At 44.9% G+C, this 22,773-nt stretch overlaps 1 protein-coding gene across 1 annotated transcript; it reads left to right on the forward strand.

The window, feature by feature from the left end:
- Window positions 1–17,726: 17,726 nt before the first annotated feature.
- Window positions 17,727–20,021, forward strand: LOC142301668 (stomatin-like protein 1). Its single transcript, XM_075342685.1, has 3 exons — window positions 17,727–17,811; window positions 18,369–18,572; window positions 19,818–20,021. The coding sequence occupies exons 1-3, from the start codon at window positions 17,776–17,778 to the stop codon at window positions 19,938–19,940; spliced, it is 363 nt and encodes a 120-aa protein (XP_075198800.1). The 5' UTR covers window positions 17,727–17,775; the 3' UTR covers window positions 19,941–20,021.
- Window positions 20,022–22,773: the final 2,752 nt, after the last annotated feature.

A 22,773-nucleotide genomic window follows, 5' to 3' on the forward strand; every position in this document is an offset into this window, starting at 1 on the left:
GAATAGAGCTAGAACCACAGTCTCAAAGATTACAATTAGTAAAAGTACATGGATTAAAATTGTGCAAGGCACACAGGATCTCCCTATTCATTCCAGCAGAACCGTTTAAAGGTTGCTATTGACCATCTGGATGATTCAGACCAGGTATGTGGTCATAAGAGACCAAAATAGAACATTTTGGTATCAACTCCACTTGCCATGTTTGGAAGAACACCGTCCCAACTGTGAAGCATGGAGTTGGAAACATACTTTAAGGATGCTTTTCTGCAAAGGGGACAGTACAAGTGCACCGTATTGAAGGGAGGATGGATGGTGTCATGTAGTATGAGATTTTGGACAGCAACCTTCTTCTCGCAATAAGAGCATTGAAGATGGGTTGTGGCTAGGTATTCCAGCATGACAATGACCTTAAACACTGCCAGGGTAACTAAGGAGTTGTTCTGTAAGAAGCATTTCAAGGTCCTGGAGTGGCCTAGCCAGTCTTCAGACCAGAGCCCAATAGAAAATCTTTGGAAAGAGTTGAAACTCAGTGTTGCTTAGTGTTCTGTTTTTCTATTGAATCAAATACTTATTTAATACAAATTCATTATTTTAAAACCCTACAATGTAATTTTTCTGGTTTTTTTTTTTTTTTTTAAATTTTTTTGGGGGGAGGGATATTACATCTCACAGTTGAAGTGTACCTACAATTAAAATTACAGACCTTTCCATTCTTTGTAGGTGGGAAAACTTGCAAAATCAGCAGTAATTCAATTACTTATTTTCCTCACTCTAGTTATGAAGGAGTGCACCATCAGAGATGCACAAAATACAAAAATCTACTGTCTTTTTCAGTCAGATTTTTTGTGGGCTGAAAATTAATCTTCTCTTGGCATCAACACTTCACATAAAGGTTCTGTCAAACCCAAGCAGACTTCCTGAGCAAGAGAAGACTTACATATTAGGAAGTGGAGTCTAAATATCAAAAGCTTCAATATAAAAAAGTTGAGAAAAGTATGATCTGACCTTGTTCCTGTACTATCAGAGCAGGGACACATACACCGTGTGTAGAATTATTAAGCAAGTTGTATTTTAGAGGATTCTTTTATTAATGATCAACAACTGTTCTCAATAAACCTAAAAGACTCATAAATATCAAAGCTTAATATTTTTGGAAGTTGGAGTGGTTTTTTTTTTTAGATTAGGCTATCTTAGGAGGATATCTGTTTGTGCAGGTAACTATTACTGTGCAGAATTATTAGGCAACTTAATAAAAACCAAATATTTTACCATCTCACTGGTTCATTTTCACCAGGTAAACCAATATAACTGCCCAAAATTTAGAAATAAACATTTCAGACATGCAAGAACAAAACCCCAAAAAATTAGAGACCAATATAGTCACCTTTCTTTCTGATGACACTCAACAGCTTACCATCCATAGATTCTGTCAGTTGCTTGATCTGTTTACGATCAACATTGCGTGCAGCAGCCACCACAGCCTCCCAGACACTGTTCCGAGAGGTGTACTGTCCAAACCCCCCCCCCCCCCACCCCCGTTGATCTCACATTTTATGAGGGACCGCAGGAGGTTCCCTATGGGGTTCAGATCAGGTGAACAAGGGGGCCATGCCATTATTTTTTCATCTTTTAGACCTTTACTGGCCAGCCACGCTGTGGAGTAGATGGATGCATGTGATGGAGCTTTGTCCTGCATGAAAACCATGTTTTTCTTGAACGATACCGACTTCTTCCTGTACCACTGCTTGAAAAAGTTGTCTTCCAGCAACTGGCAGTAGGTCTCTGAGATGAGCTTCACTCCATCCTCAACCCGAAAAGGTCCCACAAGTTCATCTTTGATACTAGCCAGCCCATACCAGTACCCCACCTCCATCTTGCTGGCGTCTGAGTCGGAGTGGAGCTCTCTGCCCTTTACTGATCCAGCCTCTGGCCCATCCATCTGGCCCATCAAGAGTCACTCTCATTTCATCCATAAAACCTTTTGAAATATCAGTCTTAAGATATTTCTTGGCCCAGTCTTGACGTTTTATCTTATGTTTCTTGTTCAAAGGTGGTTGTTTTTCATCCTTCCTTACCATGTCCCTGAGTATGGTACACCTTGTACTTTTTGATACTTCAGTAATGTTGCAGCTCTGAAATATGGCCAAACTGGTGGCAAATGGCATCTTGGCAGCTTCACGCTTGATTTTCCTCAATTCATGGGCAGTTATTTTGCGCCTTTTTTGGCCAACATGCTTCTTGCGACCCTGTTGGCTATATGCCATGAAACGCATGATTGTTCGGTGATCACGCTTCAAAAGTTTGGCAATTTGAAGACTGCTGCATCCTTCTGCAAGACATGTCACAATTTTGGACTTTTCAGAGCCCGTCAAATCTTCTGACCCATTTTGCCAAAGGAAAGGAAGTTGCCTAATAATTAAGCACACATTATATAGGGTGTTGATGTCATTACACTACACCCCTCCTCATTACAGAGATGCACATCACCTGATTTACTTAATTGGTAGTTGGCTCTCAAGCCTATACAGCTTGGAGTAGGACAACAATTTTTATACATATCATGTGATCAAAATACTCATTTGCCTAATAATTCTGCACACAGTGTTCAGTATATAGGAGTATTTCGGCACAGGAACATTTATTTATTTTAAACACATCCAATTTTGGAAATTATTATTCCAAGATCTATTGATTAAAGAGGTTGTGACAGTTTCATTTAAAGACCTATTGTTGCCTCCTCTTGATCTATTGTCCCTAATAGACTTAAAGCACCACTCCAGCATTTATTTTTTTTTTATTTCACCGCTGGAGTGGTGCTTTAAATGTAAGTCCCATGTCTTATACTCAAAAGAAGAGAGTTCCGGCACACTGTGTTGTTTCCCAAAAAAAGGAGAATACAATAATTCAAGTGGTTTAATCTGTTTTTTCTTTATTGGAAAGTATTGTCGTGCTGTACATGAATAGAAAATCCGCCAGGACGTTTCGGCCCTAGGCCTTCATCAGGTCGGACAATCTGACCATGTCGAGCAAAGCTCCGTGCTAAAGGGAAAATAGTGAGTCGCCAGTCGTCATAAATAAATATGATCCAGCATGGAATCTAGTCCTGTGGGGAGGTAGAGACTTTGGAAAGGTCCTGTGGAGTGATTCAGTGGACTGGGTGGACTAGAATGTCCTGCATGGATGTAATAAGGCTAAAGGACTATTGGTTATTCAGGCTCTGGGTCCGTGACTTCCGGAATGGATAATTAATTGACATACCACATACTACGTACTGCTATTGCCTGTGGCAATGGATATGTCAGTAAGGAGCTGCTAGTCCGCAAAGTGCTAGTTAGGATAGGGTGCTTATGCTGGTGGCAGTAGTATATCTGCAAATATAACTTTGTGGATGTATTGAGGCTAGGAGCCTAATTGTTGTTATGGATCCAAATCCGTGAACCACGGGTTAGATTTCCACTGACACCGCCACCTAAAATTGTACTGCTGTTACCATTAGTAATAATATATCAATAGTGGAGCTTCAGTTAAGGGACACTAGGTAAAATGAATTGTTTATACTGGTAGCAGTAGCAGATCAGTTGCCGCGGGAGGCTGGATCAAATCCTGCAAGGGGTAATGTGTCAAGGAGATAAGAATAACTCCGGTGGGGCTGGCCTCCGTGTGCGGTGGTGATTGTGCGTGCTGCGCGTCCTGTCTACATCTGTTTCTGGGCGGTCTCTGGAGATTTTGTAACCTGCCGGCTGCTCCATTGCTTCACGGAGTGTGCCAGAGATCAGAAATCAATGCAAGTCTATAGGAACCTCATTTTGCCTCTCATAGAGTTGCATGGAGCATTTGTGACATAAGATGGTGCCGCGAGACCTGAGTGGCACTGGAAAACGATAAAGACGCTGGAGAGCAAGTATAGGACAGGGGCTTTAGATTTAAAGCACCACTCCATCGCTGGAAAAAAAAAACCCCCAAAAAACCAAAGTAATCAAAAAGCTGGAGTGGTGCTTTAAATAAGTCCTCCATGAAAGCAGCCTTCCTGGTACTCATCACAAGTGCAAGGAGGGTCTATGAACTTTAGGCACTCTTCATTAAAGAACCCTACTTGAAGGCACTGGATATATGAATTGTTTCATATCTATACCATTCATTCCTGCCCAAAGTGGTGTAAGAATTGAACATGTCTCAATATTGCATTCTAATTCCTTCTGTCAAAATCCAGCATTAAAGAGAAGAGTTCCACTTCTTAGATCTACGCAGAGGGCAACTTGAAAAAATAGAATTAGACTTCCTGGCAATCAGATTTATTGTAATTGGAGGAAGACATTTTTGAGTACACTGTATAGTAAGAGCGAGAGGGGGGGAGGGGGGAATGTATATGGATATAGGATGGGGGGAGGAGAATGTATATGGACACCGGATGGGGAGCGAGTGGGGAATGTATGCGGACACAGTGTAGGGAGCAAATGGGGAATGGGGGGGGGGAGATTTTAGGATACCATTCTGGGGAGCGAGGGGGGAAAATGTGTGGATGTAGGGAGGAGACTATATGGGATGAGAAAAAAATTGTAAATAGGCACAGAATAGAGACGTGAGTGTGTGCGTGCGTGTCGGGCAGTATGGAAATGAATGGTGCCGCATGGGGGTTGGGAGGGGAACTGTGAGGCTACAGCAAGGAGGGGAGAGTATGCCAAGGAAGGGAAGTGTGATGAGGGAGTACAGTACAGAGACTAGGCAGTATAAGGGAGACACTGTGAGAGGGGGCCTAGTATGGAAAAGAGAGGGCATGTACCATAAGACATTGTGGGTCAGATTTTGTGTAGGGATCACAATGAGAATTATTCATTCAGGCATACAGCTTGACGGATATTTTAATTCATGAGCATTATAATTACACTGATATTTTTAAGGGTATTCTGCTGGGATGTGCTGCACAAGACTGGAGAAGATGGAAGTCTGCAAAGGTGAGTTGTAGATGTGAACAGTCATCATGGCGTCTGCACAAGATAAAGAAAGAGAACGACTTCGATCAGAGACATCATCTATAACGTACCTGGATGCAGGGCTGCCAACAGTGCATTACTGTTGTATGGAGCCCAGCGGTGGAGGAGATTGGCTGATCCCAGTGCCTATGTGTGTCCAAGGGCGCACATCCAGCTGCAATACATGCTGCTGATTAATTGAGCTGGCAGCTGATGTTGACTGCTGTGAAAAGCAACAAAAGTGAATACACCTCTAAGTGAAAACGGCTAAATTATGCCCAATTACCCATTTACCCTCCCTGGTGTCATGTGCCTCATTAGTGTTAAAAGGTCGCAGGTGAGAATGGGAAGCAGGTGTGCTAAATTTGGTGTTATCGCTCACACTCCCATACTGGTCACTCAAAGTACAACATGGCACCTCTTGGCAAAGAATTCGCTGATGATTTGTAAAAAAAAAAAAAAAAAAAAATTGTTGCTCCACATAAAGATGGCTTACACTATAAGAAGATTGTCACCACCCTGAAACTGAGCTGTAGCTTGGTGGCCAAGAACATACAGCAGTTTAACAAGACAGGTTTCACATAGAACAGGCCGATTTGGACTGAGAAAAAAAATAGCAGATCTGAGCTGCCTCATTGATTAACATTGGTCCGAGTGCAATGCAAGATTTTCTCGCATTGCACTCGTGCGAGTTAATCGCAAGTGTGACTCCAGCCTAAAGGTGATGGATTGGCCAGGCATACCTAAACCCTAGTGAGGCATCCTCAAACGAAAGGATGAGTAGCACAAAGTTTCTAATATCCAACAGCTCTGTGATTTTGTCATGGAGGATGAAAGAGGACTCTAGTGACTCCTGTGAAGCTCTAGTGAACTCCATGACCAAGGGAGTTAAGGCAGTACTTGAAAATAATTGTGGTTAAACTGGCTGTTGGGCATGCTAATAGCTGGGAATTGTAATTGGCATATATTGAGGTAAGAGTTAACATTAGTTATATAGGAACATATAGGAATACAATAACCCATATGAGGAATTAATGCGTTTAACATCCTATCCTCTCTCTCTTTAATGATAGCCATTTAATTGTGTAATAAAAGTTATATTTGAATGATCTTTAGGTTAGGATACCTCTAGTTGCCCTTTGGGCAAGTTGTGTTTATAGTCAATTTAACCCTACGCTGATCGGGGAATTTTCTGAGGTTTTCTTGTGGTCATGTCTGATCAAAGAACGTTCATCTCTGGTACTCAGAACCCATCTCTTTCCTGAGTGATATGATGGCTGGACATTCCCATCATGTTTGTACTTGCGTATAATTGTTTGTACAGATGAACAAGGCACCTTCAGGAATATCGAAATTACATCCAAGAATGAACCAGACTTGTGCTAGTCCACAATTCTCTTCCTGAGATCTTCGCTGATTTCTTTTTACTTTCCCATGATGCTACACAAAGAAACAGTGTGTTTCAGGTATGATTTAAAATACAACCACAAGTGTGTCTCTAATTAACTCAGATGTTGCCAATCAACCTATTAGAAGCTTCCAAAGACATGACATAATCATATGGGGTGTCCCATATTGCCAAAGGCATAGTACTGTTCGTGTATGTAAATGTTGACTTTACAGAAAGTAATAAAATACCTTACAAAATTTTCTCTCATTATTCTGGTATTTGGCAAATATAAGTAATTTTGGTTCCTAATTGACCTAAAACGGGAAAGGTTTATTTTCATGTCAGATAGTGAGAAAAACATGCAGATGTGTCTTTTTAGATAGTGTATGTAAACTTCTGGTTTCAACTGTATGTGTTGAGTTATTTAGAGGGCACACCAAATTTTCACTGTTATACATGATGTGCACTGACTACTTTACATTGTATCTACAATGTCAGATCTTCAGTGTTGTCCCATGAAAAGATATAAAATAGCTGGGGTGGGCCCTAAAATTTTGCCAGTATGGGGTTCAGAAATTTCTGGTGGCAGCCCTGCCTATAAATGATTTGCAATAAACTATTTCTCATCAGTACTGTGGTTCTCTTATGGTCTGCCTTTTGATGATGATGGATAACAGCTCCCAGTATCTCCTTAGGCTACTTCACACTTGCGTTCGTCGCAATCCGCCGCTATGGAAAATAGTGCAAACCGTTAACGGCTTGCGCTGTTTCCCATAGACATGTATTGACGACGCACTGCGACGCAAGTGTCTGCGTTGCATCCACCGGCCAACACAGAGTCGTTATTTTGGCTGAGCGCCGGACAATGGAACGCAGAATGTAGCTGTTTTTGTTGCTGTAAAAAAACGCACTCCGCAGGATTCCGTCGGGATCCGTTAAGAGGCATAATGAATGTCTATGGTGCTGGATACCGTCGCCATGCGTTTGACGACTGATTTCACTGCAGGATTCCGTCACGTTCTACTGAGCATGCTCAACATGTCCAGCAGAACGTTCTAAATCATTTAAAATCACTCCTGGTCTAACTCTCTCTCTCTCTCTGTGGGTCAGTCTCTCTCTCTTTGTCGGTCTGTCTCTCGATCTCTATCTCTCTCTGTCTCTGTCGGTCTCTCTCTCTCTCACCCCCTCTCGCATACTCACCGATCACCAACGCGGCGCTGCACAGCTGTCAGACTGCTCTGGCGTCTAATCCTTATATTTAAAAATTCCGGCCGCTCATTACTCCATCTCGTATTCACTGCTTCCCCTGCCCACCGGCGCCTATGATTGGTTGCAGTCAGACGCGCCCCCACGCTGAGTGACAGCTGTCTCACTGCAACCAATCACAGCCACCTGTGGGAGGGTCTATATCTTGCAGTACAATAAATAAATAATTAAAAAAAAAATGACATGCGGTCCCCCCCAATTTTGTTACCAGCCAAGATAAAGCCACACACCTGAAGTCTGGTATTCTCGGGATGGGGAGACCCACATTATGGGGAGCTCCCCAACCTAAAAATATCAGACAGCAGCCGCCCGGAATTGCCGCATCCATTAGATGCAACAGTCCCGGGACTCTACCCGGCTCATCTCGATTTGCCCTGGAGCGGTGGCAATCAGGATAATAAGGAGTTAATGGGAGCCCATAGCTGCCACTAAGTCCTAGGTTAATCATGGCAGGCGTCTATGAGACACCCCCAATGATTAACCTGTAAGTGAAAGAAAATAAATACACTCGAAATAATCCTTTATTTGGAATAAATGAAAAAAAAAACACCCTCGTTCACCACTTTATTAATCCCCAAATACCCCTCCAGGTCCGACGTAATCCACACGAGGTCCCACGACGCTTTCAGCTCTGCTACATGAAGCTGACAGGAGCGGCCGTAGAACACCGCCGCTCCTGTGATCTTCACGCAGAAACTAAAGTGAATCGTGTTGTCAGCTGGGAAGTCACTGAGGTTGTGCCGGTGTGTGTGCGGTGATGATGGGGGCGGTAGTGCCTGTGTGTGTGCGGTGATGATGGGTGCGGTAGTGCCTGAGTGTGTGCGCTGATGATGGGGGCGGTAGTGGCGGTGTGTGCAATGATGATGGGGGCGGTAGTGCCGGTGTGTTCGGTGATGATGGGAGCGGTAGTGCCGGTGTGTGCGGTAATGATGGGGGCGGTAGTGCCGGTGTGTGTGCGGTGATGATGGTTGCAGTAGTGCCTGAGTGTGTGGGCTGATGATGGGGGCGATAGTGGCGGTGTGTGCAATGATGATGCGGGCGGTAGTGGCGGTGTGTGCAGTGATGATGGGGGCAGTAGTGCCGGTGTGTGCAGTGATGATGGGGGTGGTAGTGCCAATGTGTGCGGTGATGATGGGGGCTGTAGTGCCTGCGTGTGTGCGGTGATGATGGGTGTGGTAGTGCCTGAGTGTGTGCTGATGATGGGGGCAGTAGTGGCGGTGTGTACAATGATGATGGGGGTGGTAGTGGCGGTGTGTGCAATGATGATGGGGGCGGTAGTGCCAGTGTGTGTGGTGATGATGGGGGCAGTAGTGCCTGCGTGTGTACGGTGATGATGGGTGCGCTGATGATGGGGGCGGTAGTGGCGATGTGTGCAATGATGATGGGGGCGGTAGTGCCGGTGAGTGCTGTGATGATGGGGGCGGTAGTGCCGGTGTGTGCAATTATGATGGGGGCGGTAGTGTTGGTGTGTGCAGTGATGATGGGGGCAGTAGTGCCGGTGTGTGTGCGAAGATGATGGGGGCCGTAGTGACTGTGTGTGCGGTGATGATGGGGGCGGTAGTGCCGGTGTGCGCAGTGATGATGGGGGCTGTAGTGCCGGTGTGTATGTAGTGATGATGGGGGCTGTAGTGACTGCGTGTGTGCGGTGATGATGGGGGCGATAGTGCCGGTGTGTGCGCAGTGATGATGGGGGCTGTAGTGCCGGTGTGTATGTAGTGATGATGGGGGCTGTAGTGCTAGTGTGTGCGGTGATGATGGGGGCTCTCTCTCTCGGCTAAAGAAAACTAAACGAACGCAACGCGTTATTTCACAGGAATTGTTGCCTTTATTATCACAATATTTACAATGCATCAGTCACATGCGTCACACAAGTACAAATTGGGAATTGTAAGTTCATGCGATACAAATGTATATGGTTCTGACCTGACATTACAATTGATATATCATGTGCTGATGGTGGTTCTGGTTATGTATTCCTGTACTGATAAGGATTTTGATGGTGTGTTTCTGTACTGATGGTGGTTGTGGTGATGCATTTCTGTATTGATTGTTGTTCTGGTGATGTATTCCATTACTGATGAGGGTTTTAATTATGTGTTTCTGTACGGACTGTGGTTCTGGTGATGTCTTCCTGTAACTATGGAGGGTCTGATGATGTATTTCTGTTTTGATGGTGGTTCTGGTCATGTATTCCTGGACTGAGTGTTTTGATGCTGTGTTTCTATACTAATGGGTGTTCTGGTGACGGGATTTACAGTACTCTTGGTGGGGGGGGGGTATGCTTTTCTAACCTCCCATAGGCCTGCCCATGACCTGATTGCGGGTTGCTGATGGCTTGCCTTAACCACCAGGTATCTACTGAAGGACCCCTGTGTCTGCTATAACAGTATTCCTGTGAAACCAAGCCCATGGCTGGCATTTATAGGAGACTGTAATTTTTGCTATATACAGCAGTACTGTGGTTTTGTAAAATATAGCAAGAGCGATCAGTTGCTGGCAGTTTCAAGCTAAAAAGTACAGGTGAAAAGTAAAAAAGAAAGTAAAAAAATATGATTTGTAGTTGTCTAATCTACAAAAGTCCAGTTTAGAAAAGACTGGTTCTATCAAAATACAAAATTAATTAACCTATACAGTAAAACGCTGTCTGTAACGAGAAAAAGGCAAAACACTGGAGTCCAAAATGTTGAACACTCAAAATATTGTATGTAGCCCAAAATTGTCAGTCCGGCAGGCAAAAGCAAGCCCCACAAAAGCCCACAAAGGCAAGCCCCGCAAAGCCCACAAAGGCAAGCCCCGCAAAGCCCACAAAGGCAAGCCCCGCAAAGCCCACAAAGGCAAGCCCCGCAAAGCCCACAAAAGCAAAGCCCCGCAAAGCCCACAAAAGCAAAGCCCCGCAAAGCCAAGCCCCGCAAAGCCCACAAAGGCAAGCCCCGCAAAGCCCAAAGGCAAGCCCCGCAAAGCCCACAAAGGCAAGCCCCGCAAAGCCCACAAAGGCAAGCCCCGCAAAGCCCACAAAGGCAAGCCCCGCAAAGCCCACAAAAGCAAGCCCCGCAAAGCCAAGCCCCGCAAAGCCCACAAAGGCAAGTCCCGCAAAGCCCACAAAGGCAAGCCCCGCAAAGCCCAAAAAGGCAAGCCCCGCAAAGCCCACAAAAGCAAGCCCCGCAAAGCCAAGCCCCGCAAAGCCCACAAAGGCAAGCCCCGCAAAGCCCACAAAGGCAAGCCCCGCAAAGCCCACAAAAGCAAGCCCCACAAAAGCAAGCCCCACAAAGCCCACAAAGGCAAGCCCCGCAAAGCCTACAAAAGCAAGCCCCACAAAAGCAAGCCCCACAAAGGCAAGCCCCGCAAAGCCTACAAAAGCAAGCCCCACAAAGCCCACCGACCGACAGGAAAAATGGTATTGTGCTTGGAAAATAGCAACTCAAACTAAAATGTTATTTTAACTTCAGATTCGTTTTTCCTACATAAATAATATAAACAATCTGTACACGTTCAGCATCGCCGTAGTCATCGGGGAAACGTGTTTCCAGGGCATTTTTGGAATTTCTTGCCCGTTTTTCAGTAGAGCTCTGTACGGTAGTAAGGACGGCAATATTAAAACCTACAATAAATGATATGAAAGGCGGGTTAAATTGAGCAAGAATTCTTAGCTGGAAAAATAGCAAGTCCCACACAGTGTATAAATATATACAGAGCTAAATGTCCTCTGGACACGGGATACACGAGAGGGCATCAGAGGGACACGGACCCTGCACCGTCCCGCGTCACATCTGACCCTCTGCGCGCGCACAGCGCCGCTCTTATCCTCAGGTGTCCTCAGGGAGTAACGCCCACTCTGGTCACGTGTATGTGATCCACAGTTGTCATTCGCTGGCCGTGTTGTCACGCAAACTGACCAGGAAGCGCTGTAGTTTATGCTCCTGACGTAGTGATGGGAAATCTAGTTCGTTTTGGTGATTAGTTCACCATGAACTAGTTCACTGAAAAGATTAGTTCAAAAGATTAGTTCATTTAGTTCATCTAGTTCAGTATTTCTCTTCACCGTATCCTGTGAGGAGCTGACAGGAAATGCATCATGTGACCTGTGAACTAAATGAACTATATGAGCTGCTGAACTAAATGTTGTATTGAGAATGACTCAGAGCAGCCTAGTTCAGTCTGATGCATCTCACTGAGCCCAGAAACACACACAGAAACACGCTCTCTCATACACACATATGAGCAGTGTCTTGTCTACTCTGCAATTTCAGTTTTTATTATTATATTTGTATGTGATGTGTGGTCTAGTGTTTTACTACCTCTTTTTCCAGCATCAGGGGCTATAAAGAGCCAGTGTGAGAGCAGGAGCCTCCTGGAGCTGTAGAGGATCACTCTGTCTCCTCCCACTTTCTGTTTAGTTCATAATGAACTAATCTCTGTCAGGATGGTGAACTAGATGAACTAGTTCACTCTGAGGAGTAGTTCATTTTGAACTACTCACTCACGAACTACCCATCACTATCCTGACGCACAACGCAGGATGTCCAGCATTTGCCCCGCATAGTGTACAATGCGGGGGGGCCTCAGCTGTAATGTCCTGACCTCACACTGCGGTGTATCCCCGGTATCTAACCATCATGTGGGAGCAGTACAGGTACTCCGCCCTACCTCCGACATTAGAGGGATCCCCGGCACCGCAGGCTACAAAGTCAGGTAATCTGTGTGCCTGCACCTGCACGGGCAGCTAGGGGTTAACAGGTACAGGCCAAAGGAGCCACACATGAACATTCCACTAAACAGGACATTCTGCAGGGTTTTCACTCCAAGCTCCTCTCTCTCCTCCTGTGTGAGTCTGCTCTCCTCCTCCTGTCTGAGTCTGCTCTCCTCCTCCTGTCTGAGTCTGCTCTCCTCCTCCTGTCTGAGTCTGCTCTCCTCCTCCTGTCTGAGTCTGCTCTCCTCCTCCTGTCTGAGTCTGCTCTCCTCCTCCTGTCTGAGTCTGCTCTCCTCCTCCTGTCTGAGTCTGCTCTCCTCCTCCTGTCTGAGTCTGCTCTCCTCCTCCTGTCTGAGTCTGTCTGCTCTCCTCCTCCTGTCTGAGTCTGTCTGCTCTCCTCCTCCTGTCTGAGTCTGTCTGCTCTCCTCCTCCTGTCTGAGTCTGTCTGCTCTCCTCCTCCTGTCTGAGTCTGTCTGCTCTCCTCCTCCTGTCTGAGTCTGTCTGCTCTCCTCCTCCTGTCTGAGTCTGCTCTCCTCCTCCTGTCTGAGTCTGCTCTCCTCCTCCTGTCTGAGTCTGCTCTCCTCCTCCTGTCTGAGTCTGCTCTCCTCCTCCTGTCTGAGTCTGCTCTCCTCCTCCTGTCTGAGTCTGCTCTCCTCCTCCTGTCTGAGTCTGTCTGCTCTCCTCCTCCTGTCTGAGTCTGTCTGCTCTCCTCCTCCTGTCTGAGTCTGTCTGCTCTCCTCCTCCTGTCTGAGTCTGTCTGCTCTCCTCCTCCTGTCTGAGTCTGTCTGCTCTCCTCCTCCTGTCTGAGTCTGCTCTCCTCCTCCTGTCTGAGTCTGCTCTCCTCCTCCTGTCTGAGTCTGCTCTCCTCCTCCTGTCTGAGTCTGCTCTCCTCCTCCTGTCTGAGTCTGCTCTCCTCCTCCTGTGAGTCTGCTCTCCTCCTCCTGTGTGAGTCTGCTCTCCTCCTCCTGTGTGAGTCTGCTCTCCTCCTCCTGTGTGAGTCTGCTCTCCTCCTCCTGTGTGAGTCTGCTCTCCTCCTCCTGTGTGAGTCTGCTCTCCTCCTCCTGTGTGAGTCTGCTCTCCTCCTCCTGTGTGAGTCTGCTCTCCTCCTCCTGTCTGAGTCTGCTCTCCTCCTCCTGTCTGAGTCTGCTCTCCTCCTCCTGTCTGAGTCTGCTCTCCTCCTCCTGTCTGAGTCTGTCTGCTCTCCTCCTCCTGTCTGAGTCTGTCTGCTCTCCTCCTCCTGTCTGAGTCTGTCTGCTCTCCTCCTCCTGTCTGAGTCTGTCTGCTCTCCTCCTCCTGTCTGAGTCTGTCTGCTCTCCTCCTCCTGTCTGAGTCTGTCTGCTCTCCTCCTCCTGTCTGAGTCTGTCTGCTCTCCTCCTCCTGTCTGAGTCTGTCTGCTCTCCTCCTCCTGTCTGAGTCTGTCTGCTCTCCTCCTCCTGTCTGAGTCTGTCTGCTCTCCTCCTCCTGTCTGAGTCTGTCTGCTCTCCTCCTCCTGTCTGAGTCTGTCTGCTCTCCTCCTCCTGTCTGAGTCTGTCTGCTCTCCTCCTCCTGTCTGAGTCTGTCTGCTCTCCTCCTCCTGTCTGAGTCTGCTCTTCCCTCTAATCAGCAGGTTCCCACGAGGTCAGGGACCTGAACCACACAATGGGATATTTGTACAGATTCTAATGTGAAGTTGATTTCTCATTCTAGAAAATAAAACTAAACCGTCTGTGAAGGTGGCCGTGTCCTTTTAGGTGTATTCCTTTAGCTGGCATATATGGCATATCCACAGGATTTGCTAATAATATCTCATAGCTGTGGATTAGAAATAAGTGAACTCGATCGGTAAAGTTCGGGGTTAGTACTGGTGACCGGGTGTCCAGGGCTCAAACTCACACACGGACATCTCAGGGATATTCGTGGTCGATTCGTGTTCCGATACTGAATAAAGTTTGTTGTGTGCTCTGGAGCCTTTCATTCAACACATTTTTGGTATGGAAGATGCCTGGATTCTGCTGGGAACAAAATAATAATAATGAAAACAAAACCCTGTGTGGGGTTCCCCGTCATTTTTGTTAACCAGTGCAGTTAAAGCAGACAGCTGGGGGCTGATATTATCAGGGTGGGAAGGTACATGGTTATTGGGCCCTTCCTAGCCTAAAAATAGCAGTTTTCAGATGCCCCAGAAGTGGAGCATCATTAGATGCTCCAATTTGGGCACTTTGCCCTGGTGGGTGGCAACTCAATCATGGTAATGCTTGTGAGATTGAGGTAAGATGTGAACTAACACCTGACATCAAACTCAGAGATTAGTAATGGAGAGGTGTCTATCAGACACCCCCATTACTAACTCAGTAAGTGTAAATTAAAAAAAAACAAAACACACACATCAAAAAATAGTTTATTTGAATAAACACTGCCCCCTCCCCACTCCCTTGTTGATCAATTTATTAATGTAAATAAATTCTCGAAGTTCCGACGTAATTCAATGGTGTAATGTCCCAGAGCCCTTGAACCCTAAGGAGCCACATTCTGAAACTGTTCTCAAAATTCTTGCAGTCTCTGAATGGCTCTCACTGTGGGTAACAATGGCGTTATCTGATGTAGTGTGTCCACACAAAAAAACAAAAAAAAAAACACCCCACCATCTTTCCCACAGAAGTGCTCTGTTTATGGCTGTCTGTATGTGGACAGAGAGCCAAACTGCCCAATCATTCACTTCCATTTGGATTTGGGTCCAGAACAGAACTTTATCTAAAGTCCAGCTGACCCCACGATCCCAGACTTCCACAGGTCCGCTCATCTCTACCTTGTGTCAACCGACCTCAATGTACATAGGGGCAGAGAAGGATCGAGGCCCCACTCTTCGTACATCTGCCCATAGGAAGCTATGTAACTGAAAAGCCTATCTCAAAGAGGAAGGAGAGCACACCCCTATTTATACAGAGTACAAGAAACTATAGAAAAACCATAGGACCATATTCACACCACAGCTCTTGTATGATGTATGTATATCGACTTTTGTGCTAGCTCATTTCTTTGATTTTGCTATAGTTTCTTAAACACTGTACAGACAGTGACGTGCCCCCTTTCTCTTTGAGCTAAGCTTTTTGTTTATATTGCTTTCCATCCTGCTCTGTCCCCATCTACAATGAGGTCGTTTGACATAAGGTGTGGTCTTAATACAAGATGGTAGGTCCATCGTCACTGGGGTACACCATGTCACGGTGGGATGGCGCTTACTCTTCGTTGATCAAGACAGTGCTTACTATGTACCCCATGTACTTTTTACTTACTGCTGGGTATATGCTCATTCTGGTTCTATCGTATGTTTTCTCTGGTACTCTAAGCTCCACAGTTTTGCTGCTGCAAATACTGATTGTGCACATGCTTTGAGAAGGCCTTTAAATGGAGTACACATAGGACATGAGCTTAGCTTGGGATCAAACCTTTTGTGTTTTCTAATCTGGGTAAAACAGGAAACATGGCATGGTCTCTAGATGTTGACCTGCATAGCCACCATTATTCCTTACAGCTAGAAAGTCACTTGTGACATAAAATTCCTGCCAGGATGTAACACAATGTGATTCTGTATAGAAGAAATTCACTGCACTTCTTTTCTGCATTATAGATTCCAAGCTTAAAGGGAACCTGTCAGGTCGTATAAGGCTATTAACCAGGAAATATAGGGTTAATGTGGTGCTTAATAGTGTTATGAAGGTTCCCGACAACCTTACTGAAAGTGTGGCTCCTGGGAGAACATGAACTTGATTCCTCCCGGGAGCCGCCGGCTTGCAGTCATGCAGTGTGCTTGGAGCAATTAAAGCCACCACTCAGTATTGAGAGCAATGTCTGTAACCACGCCGCTCTACAGTGTAGCCTTACAGAGCCGGCTGTCAGTCAGTGCTGAGTGTGCCCAAGGCCACCGTTCTCAGTGCTGTGAGTGGTGACTGTAAGTGCAGCGGAACACCTGCATGACTGAAAGCCAGCGGCTCCTGGGAGAAAACAAGGTAATTCCCTCCCAGGTGCCACACTTTCAGTGCAGGGCACTTTTATAACTCTATTAATCTTCAGATTAACCCTATATCTGCATATTAATAGTTATCAGACTGACAAGTTCCTTTTTGTCTTGCTGGCAATCCTCATAGGCTAATGTATTGGCATAATCCATTCTAGAAGCCACAACACACGAGTAGCTGTAACCTTATGGGTTTATTATTATTCTTGTTTAGAAGGCGGATGCTTGTTTTCTTACAGATGATGATTGGAATCTTGCTTCTCCACAGATCCTTCTAACTCATGGTTGATGTGGTGCTGTCACATTTGGATTACCTGCCTTTCATTTGAATTCTTCTGATCACCTTACCTATATCCATCTGGTGGCTCTTAAAGGTAAAACAAAGAAGGATCTGCCCCACAGCACTGCATCTATTCTATGTAGGCACGCCCTTGCCTTGGGAAGTCTTGTCTTCTTGCACTTAGTATGTAAATGATCACACTTTGTTTTCAGACTGAGTAGAGATCTTTTTCCTGAGGACAGGTTTAGGAGTCTACAAATCAGAAAGCGACATATAGCATCAGAAACTAAAATAGTGCAATAATATTTGTATTATATTATGAAAATGTCAGTATATCACAGGAGAAATTGGCTTCTATAGACTGAAGTACATTAATCATCATTTGAGCTGCGATTTTCTAATATATGATTTGGTTACATTTGTCATTATTTCTAATGTTGTAAAGGCCACAGCAGCAGTCCAGAGTTGTATTGAGCTCAGTGCACTATGGACTGCTGCTGTCACTCAAGCAGAAACTAATTCTACAAAAAGTCTCCTGTTCAAAACTTGTCACCTGCGTAGTCCTCACACATTCAGATGTAAATTTTGAGTTAGTTATGAACAGAATCATTTTACACATTGTTCTTGCAGCTTTTTGCCATGGCCCCTCTGACAAGCCTAGCTAGTTTGATAATCTCCTGCTGATAAAACACTGATTCTATTAACACAACAGCTTATAGCCTAATAAGTGACAATCCCTGGAATCAGAGTCTGAGCCCCTACATTATACTGCCCTTAGATTACATAACAAAGATCTCCTGACAAATTCCTTATAAAGGGCTAATCCCACCTATTGTCTTCAGGACGGCACGCCTTCCCAGCCTCTGACTTTGATTTTGGAGAGTGTGCCCACTTGACTGACTTCCTTCCTGATCTTTTCCTTATGTATATCTAATAGGTATCTACTATGTATGGGTTGAATTGTGGAAAGTTATTTGATGAACAAAACCGTTGAGCTAGCAGCTTAGTAAGATTTTTGTGCATTTTAATAGCCATAATGGCATGATATTCTAAGAAAATGATTTTATTACAACAGATCGTTCCAGATTATGAGAGGGTAGTGATATTCCGCCTTGGTCGTGTACGGCACCCAAAGGTCCTGGACTCGTCCTGCTGCTCCCTCTTATTGACCAGTTTCAGAGGATAGACATGAGAACAAGAGCATTCAGCATACAGACGTGTAAGGTGAGAACTCCAGGATTATATTTGTCTAAATACCAAAAATGCAGAGAATGGCCCTGACTCATTAAAACCTTTACTCCAAAATTTTGGCATAAAGTGTTGAAAAATCACAGAATTTTAGTGCAAAGGAAGACTGTACAAAAGTTTTGTAACTTTGGCGGTTCACACCTATTTTGCCAAGCCCCCAAAAAACGGACTGCGCATGGCAACCCTCACTCGTAAAATTCATGATTAATGGCGACATTCTTTACGTCACTCCTTTCCCAACTGGAGTAAGATTTGTGATAAGGTGCACACATCTTTTCAGACAAGCCGAATTCTTAAGAGAATCACCACTAAATGAATTTGGGAGCGTCTGACTCCAAAACGCCTCCTCAACATGACTTGCATGAAAAAAAACGGTTTTGAAGAATTGGGACAATAAATGAACAAATACATCAAATAAAACTATGAATATATCAAATTCTCTCAAGGACTTATAAAAATTGCCATGCATGTGTTATATATAGTAAATATAGATTTTAATGACTTAGATGAAGCATCAACTCTTATATTTTCAGGTGAAGTCTCGGGAGGATGTTCCTGTGTCTGTAGGAGCGGATGTTCAGTTTAGAGTATGTGATCCTATTCTGTCTGTGCTGTCTGTCCAGGACCTTAATTTTGTTATCCAGAACTCAGCAGAAAACCTGTTGGCACAGAGCTTGGGCCGCAAGTATCTCAGAGAGATCTATGGTGACCGTATGCGTCTAGGAGAACATTTTAAGGTTAGTTGATAGGAAAACTAAGAGATTAAACATTATCCCAAAAAATCAAGCATTTGCTGAATATTAAAAATTGACAAAATGGAGTGTCCTCCAGGTAAAAAATTTAAAGGGGTTATCCAAGACTTTTATATTGATATCCTATCTTTAGGATAGATCATCGATATCTGATCGAAGGGCTTTCTACACCTAGCACACCTACTGATCAGCTGCTCCTGGTGCCAGACTGATTTGTTGAGTTGCGGAGCTGCACAGCTTCATCAACAGAATAGTAGCTGCAGCTGGCTGCTTCACATCCGCACCCCATTGTAATCAATAGGGGGCAGATGTGCAGTATTTGGACGCAGCCACTATGCACTTGCTCCGCAACTCAGCACATTCGGCTGCAGAACAGGTGATCGATGTGGAGGTGCTGAATTTCGCACCACTACCGATCAGATATTGAGTACCTCTCCTAAGAATAAGTGATCAATATAAAAGTCCTGGACAACCCCTTTAATAATATAATTCTAAAAGTATATACTGTAAACGTGAATATGATGTGATCATTATTAAAGCATTTGGTTCTAAAGGTGACCATAGACTTAAAACTAAGGTCTATAAAAGTCACAGATTTGTGGAGGGCGGGCCACCCTTGTTTGGCCAATGTTGTCAGTGTTGGGAGACTGGAGTCATGTTGAAATTCAACATGCTAAAACCTTTGTTTTCAAGGAAGATAAGCCATCACCGGGATGTCCAGTAACCACATATTTCCTCTTCCCCTTAATAATACAAGCACACTCATCCAAACTAAGCGTGCATGTGTATTAAGGTAGGAGAGATGGCTGTTCCATTGCAGTTTCTGCAGTTCAGTCCAAGCCTTGCATGTAAGCTAGCTGAAGAAAAACTACTTGTTCCACTTCAATAGGGTTAAGTGAAGGAAAAATATTTTTTCTCAAATTTTTTTTCAACACTCAGGTTTTCTGATGCAGGGTATGTTTTTCTTCTGTCTGCATAATTGGATGCTCAGCTGGAGTGTGGTCTGTGCACTATGGGATTGAGGTATGCCAATGAAATCTAAGTGAACAGTTCTCTGTCGGTATGGACATTGGAATGACAAATACTTTAGATTTTTAGCACCACTGTATATACATAAACTTATGCACAAACCCTGCTGCTAAATGACTTGTGCTCAGGAATTGCACACACAATGATTTGTGCTTAAATCTGCATCATTTCTTTAATATATCTGGTCTTGTGTTTTTATAGGAGGATATTAATGAGCAAGTGAAGCAGTTTGGGGTTTGTGTGGAGTGCGTGGACCTCCGTATAGAAGCCGTCTCACGACCTCAAGAGGAGCATGTGAATGTTCCTCTCAACCCCAAGTTGTAAATCCAAATGGTGGGTTAGAGCAACTGATCATGCAGTTTGTCTCAATGGCCAAGCAGGTTTCAGCAACTGATGAACAGCCATGTACAGGTATGACCGTTCTGTTATTTCTATATGTTATATTGTAATGTGTGTTATATAGGGATCTTTTGCTTGCCTATGTGATTCTCTGATCAGGACTGTACATTAGTCTGATGTATAGAAACGGGAAAATTTGGAAGTAAATCTTAGTGTACAAGTTTGAGGTGGCAGTCCTCCATAGTTAAACCCTATCACACTTGTACATCCCATTCAATGTTGCCACCTAAATTTACCTAATTTTCACATGGTTCACAGTTATGTGCTCTCAAGCATTCTTCTCTCCATATAATGTATTTAAACACATTCCAAAAAAATAAAGAAATGAAGAATTAAGCAGAGGTGTATGCATAGTTATATATTTTTTTTGTTTAGTCACTTTATTCTTTTTTTAAAACAAAACATTTTATAAACAGGGAATCCTCAATCACCATAAATAAATATCCAAGGTGCCAGATTGTATACTGTGTATATATAGATATATAAATAAATCCTAATCATGCACATAATATACTTCATATATACAGTACAGACCAAAAGTTTGGACACACCTTCTCATCTCTAGAACAACTATAAGAGGAGACTTTGTGCAGCAGGCCTTCATGGTAAATTAGCTGCTAGGAAACCACTGCTAAGGACAGGCAACAAGCAGAAGAGACTTGTTTGGGCTAAAGAACACAAGGAATGGACATTAGACTAGTGGAAATCTGTGCTTTGGTCTGATGAGACCAAATTTGAGATCTTTGGATCCAACCACCGTGTCTTTGTAGAAAAGGTGAATGGATGGACTCTACATGCCTGGTTCCCACCGTGAAGCATGGAGGAGGAGGTGTGATGGTGTGGGGATGCTTTGCTGGTGACACTGTTGGGGATCTATTCAAAATTGAAGGCATACAGAACCAGCATGGCTACCACAGCATCTTGCAGCAGCGTGCTATTCCATCCGGTTTGCGTTTAGTTGGACCATCATTTATTTTTCAACAGGACAATGACCCCAAACACACCTCCAGGCTGTGTAATGGCTATCTGACTAAGGAGAGTGATGGGATGCTACGCCAGATGACCAGGTCTCCACAGTCACCAGACCTGAACCCAATCGAGATGGTTTGGGTGAGCTGGGCCGCAGAGTGAAGGCAAAAGGTCCAACAAGTGCTAAGCATCTCTGGGAACTCCTTCAAGATTGTTGCAAAACCATTTCCGGTGACTACCTGTTGAAGCTCATCAAGAGAATGCCAAGAGTGTGCAATGTAGTAATGAAAGCAAACGGTGGCTACTTTGAAGAACCTAGAATATAAGACATATTTTCAGTTGTTTCACACTCTAAGTATTTCATTCCACATGTTTTCATTTCATAGTTTTGATGTCTTCAATGTGAATCTACAATTTTTAGAGTCATGAAAACAAAAAGAATGAGAAGGTGTGTCAAACTCTTGGCCTGTACTGTGTATGTCTGCGTGTGTGTGTGTGTGTGTGTGTGTGTATATGTATATATATATATATATATATATATATATATATATATATATATATATATATATATATATATATATATATATATATATATATATATATATATATATATATATATATATAAAATATTCCCTCCCCTCCTCTCTCTCTCTTTCTTTCTTTCTTTCTTTCTTTCTTTCTTTCTTTCTTTCTTTCTTTCTTTCTTTCTTTCTTCTCCTTCCTTCCTTCCTTCCTTCCTTCTTTCTTTCTTTCTTTCTTTCTTTCTTTCTTTCTTTCTTTCTTTCTTTCTTTCTTTCTTTCTTTCTCTCTCTCTCTCTCTCTCTCTCTCTCTCTCTCTCTCTCTCTCTCTCTCTCTCTCTCTTTCTTTCTTCCCCCCCCTCTTTCTCTCTCTTTCTTCCCCCCTCTTTCTCTCTCTTTCTTTCCCCCCCTCTTTCTCTCTCTTTCTTTCCCCCTCTTTCTCTCTTTCCCCCCTTTCTCTCTTTCTCTCTCTCTCTTTCCTCTTTCACCTCTCTCTCTCTCTCTCTCTCTCTCTTCCCTCTCTCGCTCTCTTCCCTCTCTCTCTCTCTTCCCTCTCTCTCTCTCTCTCTCTCTCTTTCCCCCCCTCTCTCTCTCCCTCTCTTCCCCCCCTCTCTTCCCCCCCCTCTCTTCCCCCCTCTCTTCCCCCCCTCTCTTTCCCCCCCTCTCTTTCCCCCCCCTCTCTTTCCCCCCCCTCTCTTTCCCCCCCTCTCTTCCCCCCCTCTCTTTCCCCCCCTCTCTTTCCCCCCCCTCTCTTTCCCCCCCTCTCTTTCCCCCCCTCTCTTTCCCCCCCTCTCTTTCCCCCCCTCTCTTTCCCCCCCCTCTCTTTCCCCCCCTCTCTTTCCCCCCCTCTCTTTCCCCCCTCTCTTTCCCCCCCTCTCTTTCCCCCCCTCTCTTTCCCCCCCTCTCTTTCCCCCCCTCTCTTTCCCCCCCTCTCTTTCCCCCCCTCTCTTTCCCCCCCTCTCTTTCCCCCCCTCTCTTTCCCCCCCTCTCTTTCCCCCCCTCTCTTTCCCCCCCTCTCTTTCCCCCCCTCTCTTCCCCCCCTCTCTTTCCCCCCCTCTCTTTCCCCCCCTCTCTTTCCCCCCCTCTCTTTCCCCCCTCTCTCTTTCCCCCTCTCTCTTCCCCCCCTCTCTCTTCCCCCCCTCTCTCTTCCCCCCCCTCTCTTCCCCCCCCCTCTCTTCCCCCCCCTCTCTTCCCCCCCTCTCTCTTTCCCCCCCCCTCTCTCTTCCCTCTCTTTCCCCCCTCTCTTTCCCCCCCCCTCTCTTTCCCCCCC

This window comes from Anomaloglossus baeobatrachus, chromosome 4, assembly GCF_048569485.1.
Source record: "Anomaloglossus baeobatrachus isolate aAnoBae1 chromosome 4, aAnoBae1.hap1, whole genome shotgun sequence".
NCBI classification, from domain to species: domain Eukaryota; kingdom Metazoa; phylum Chordata; class Amphibia; order Anura; family Aromobatidae; genus Anomaloglossus; species Anomaloglossus baeobatrachus.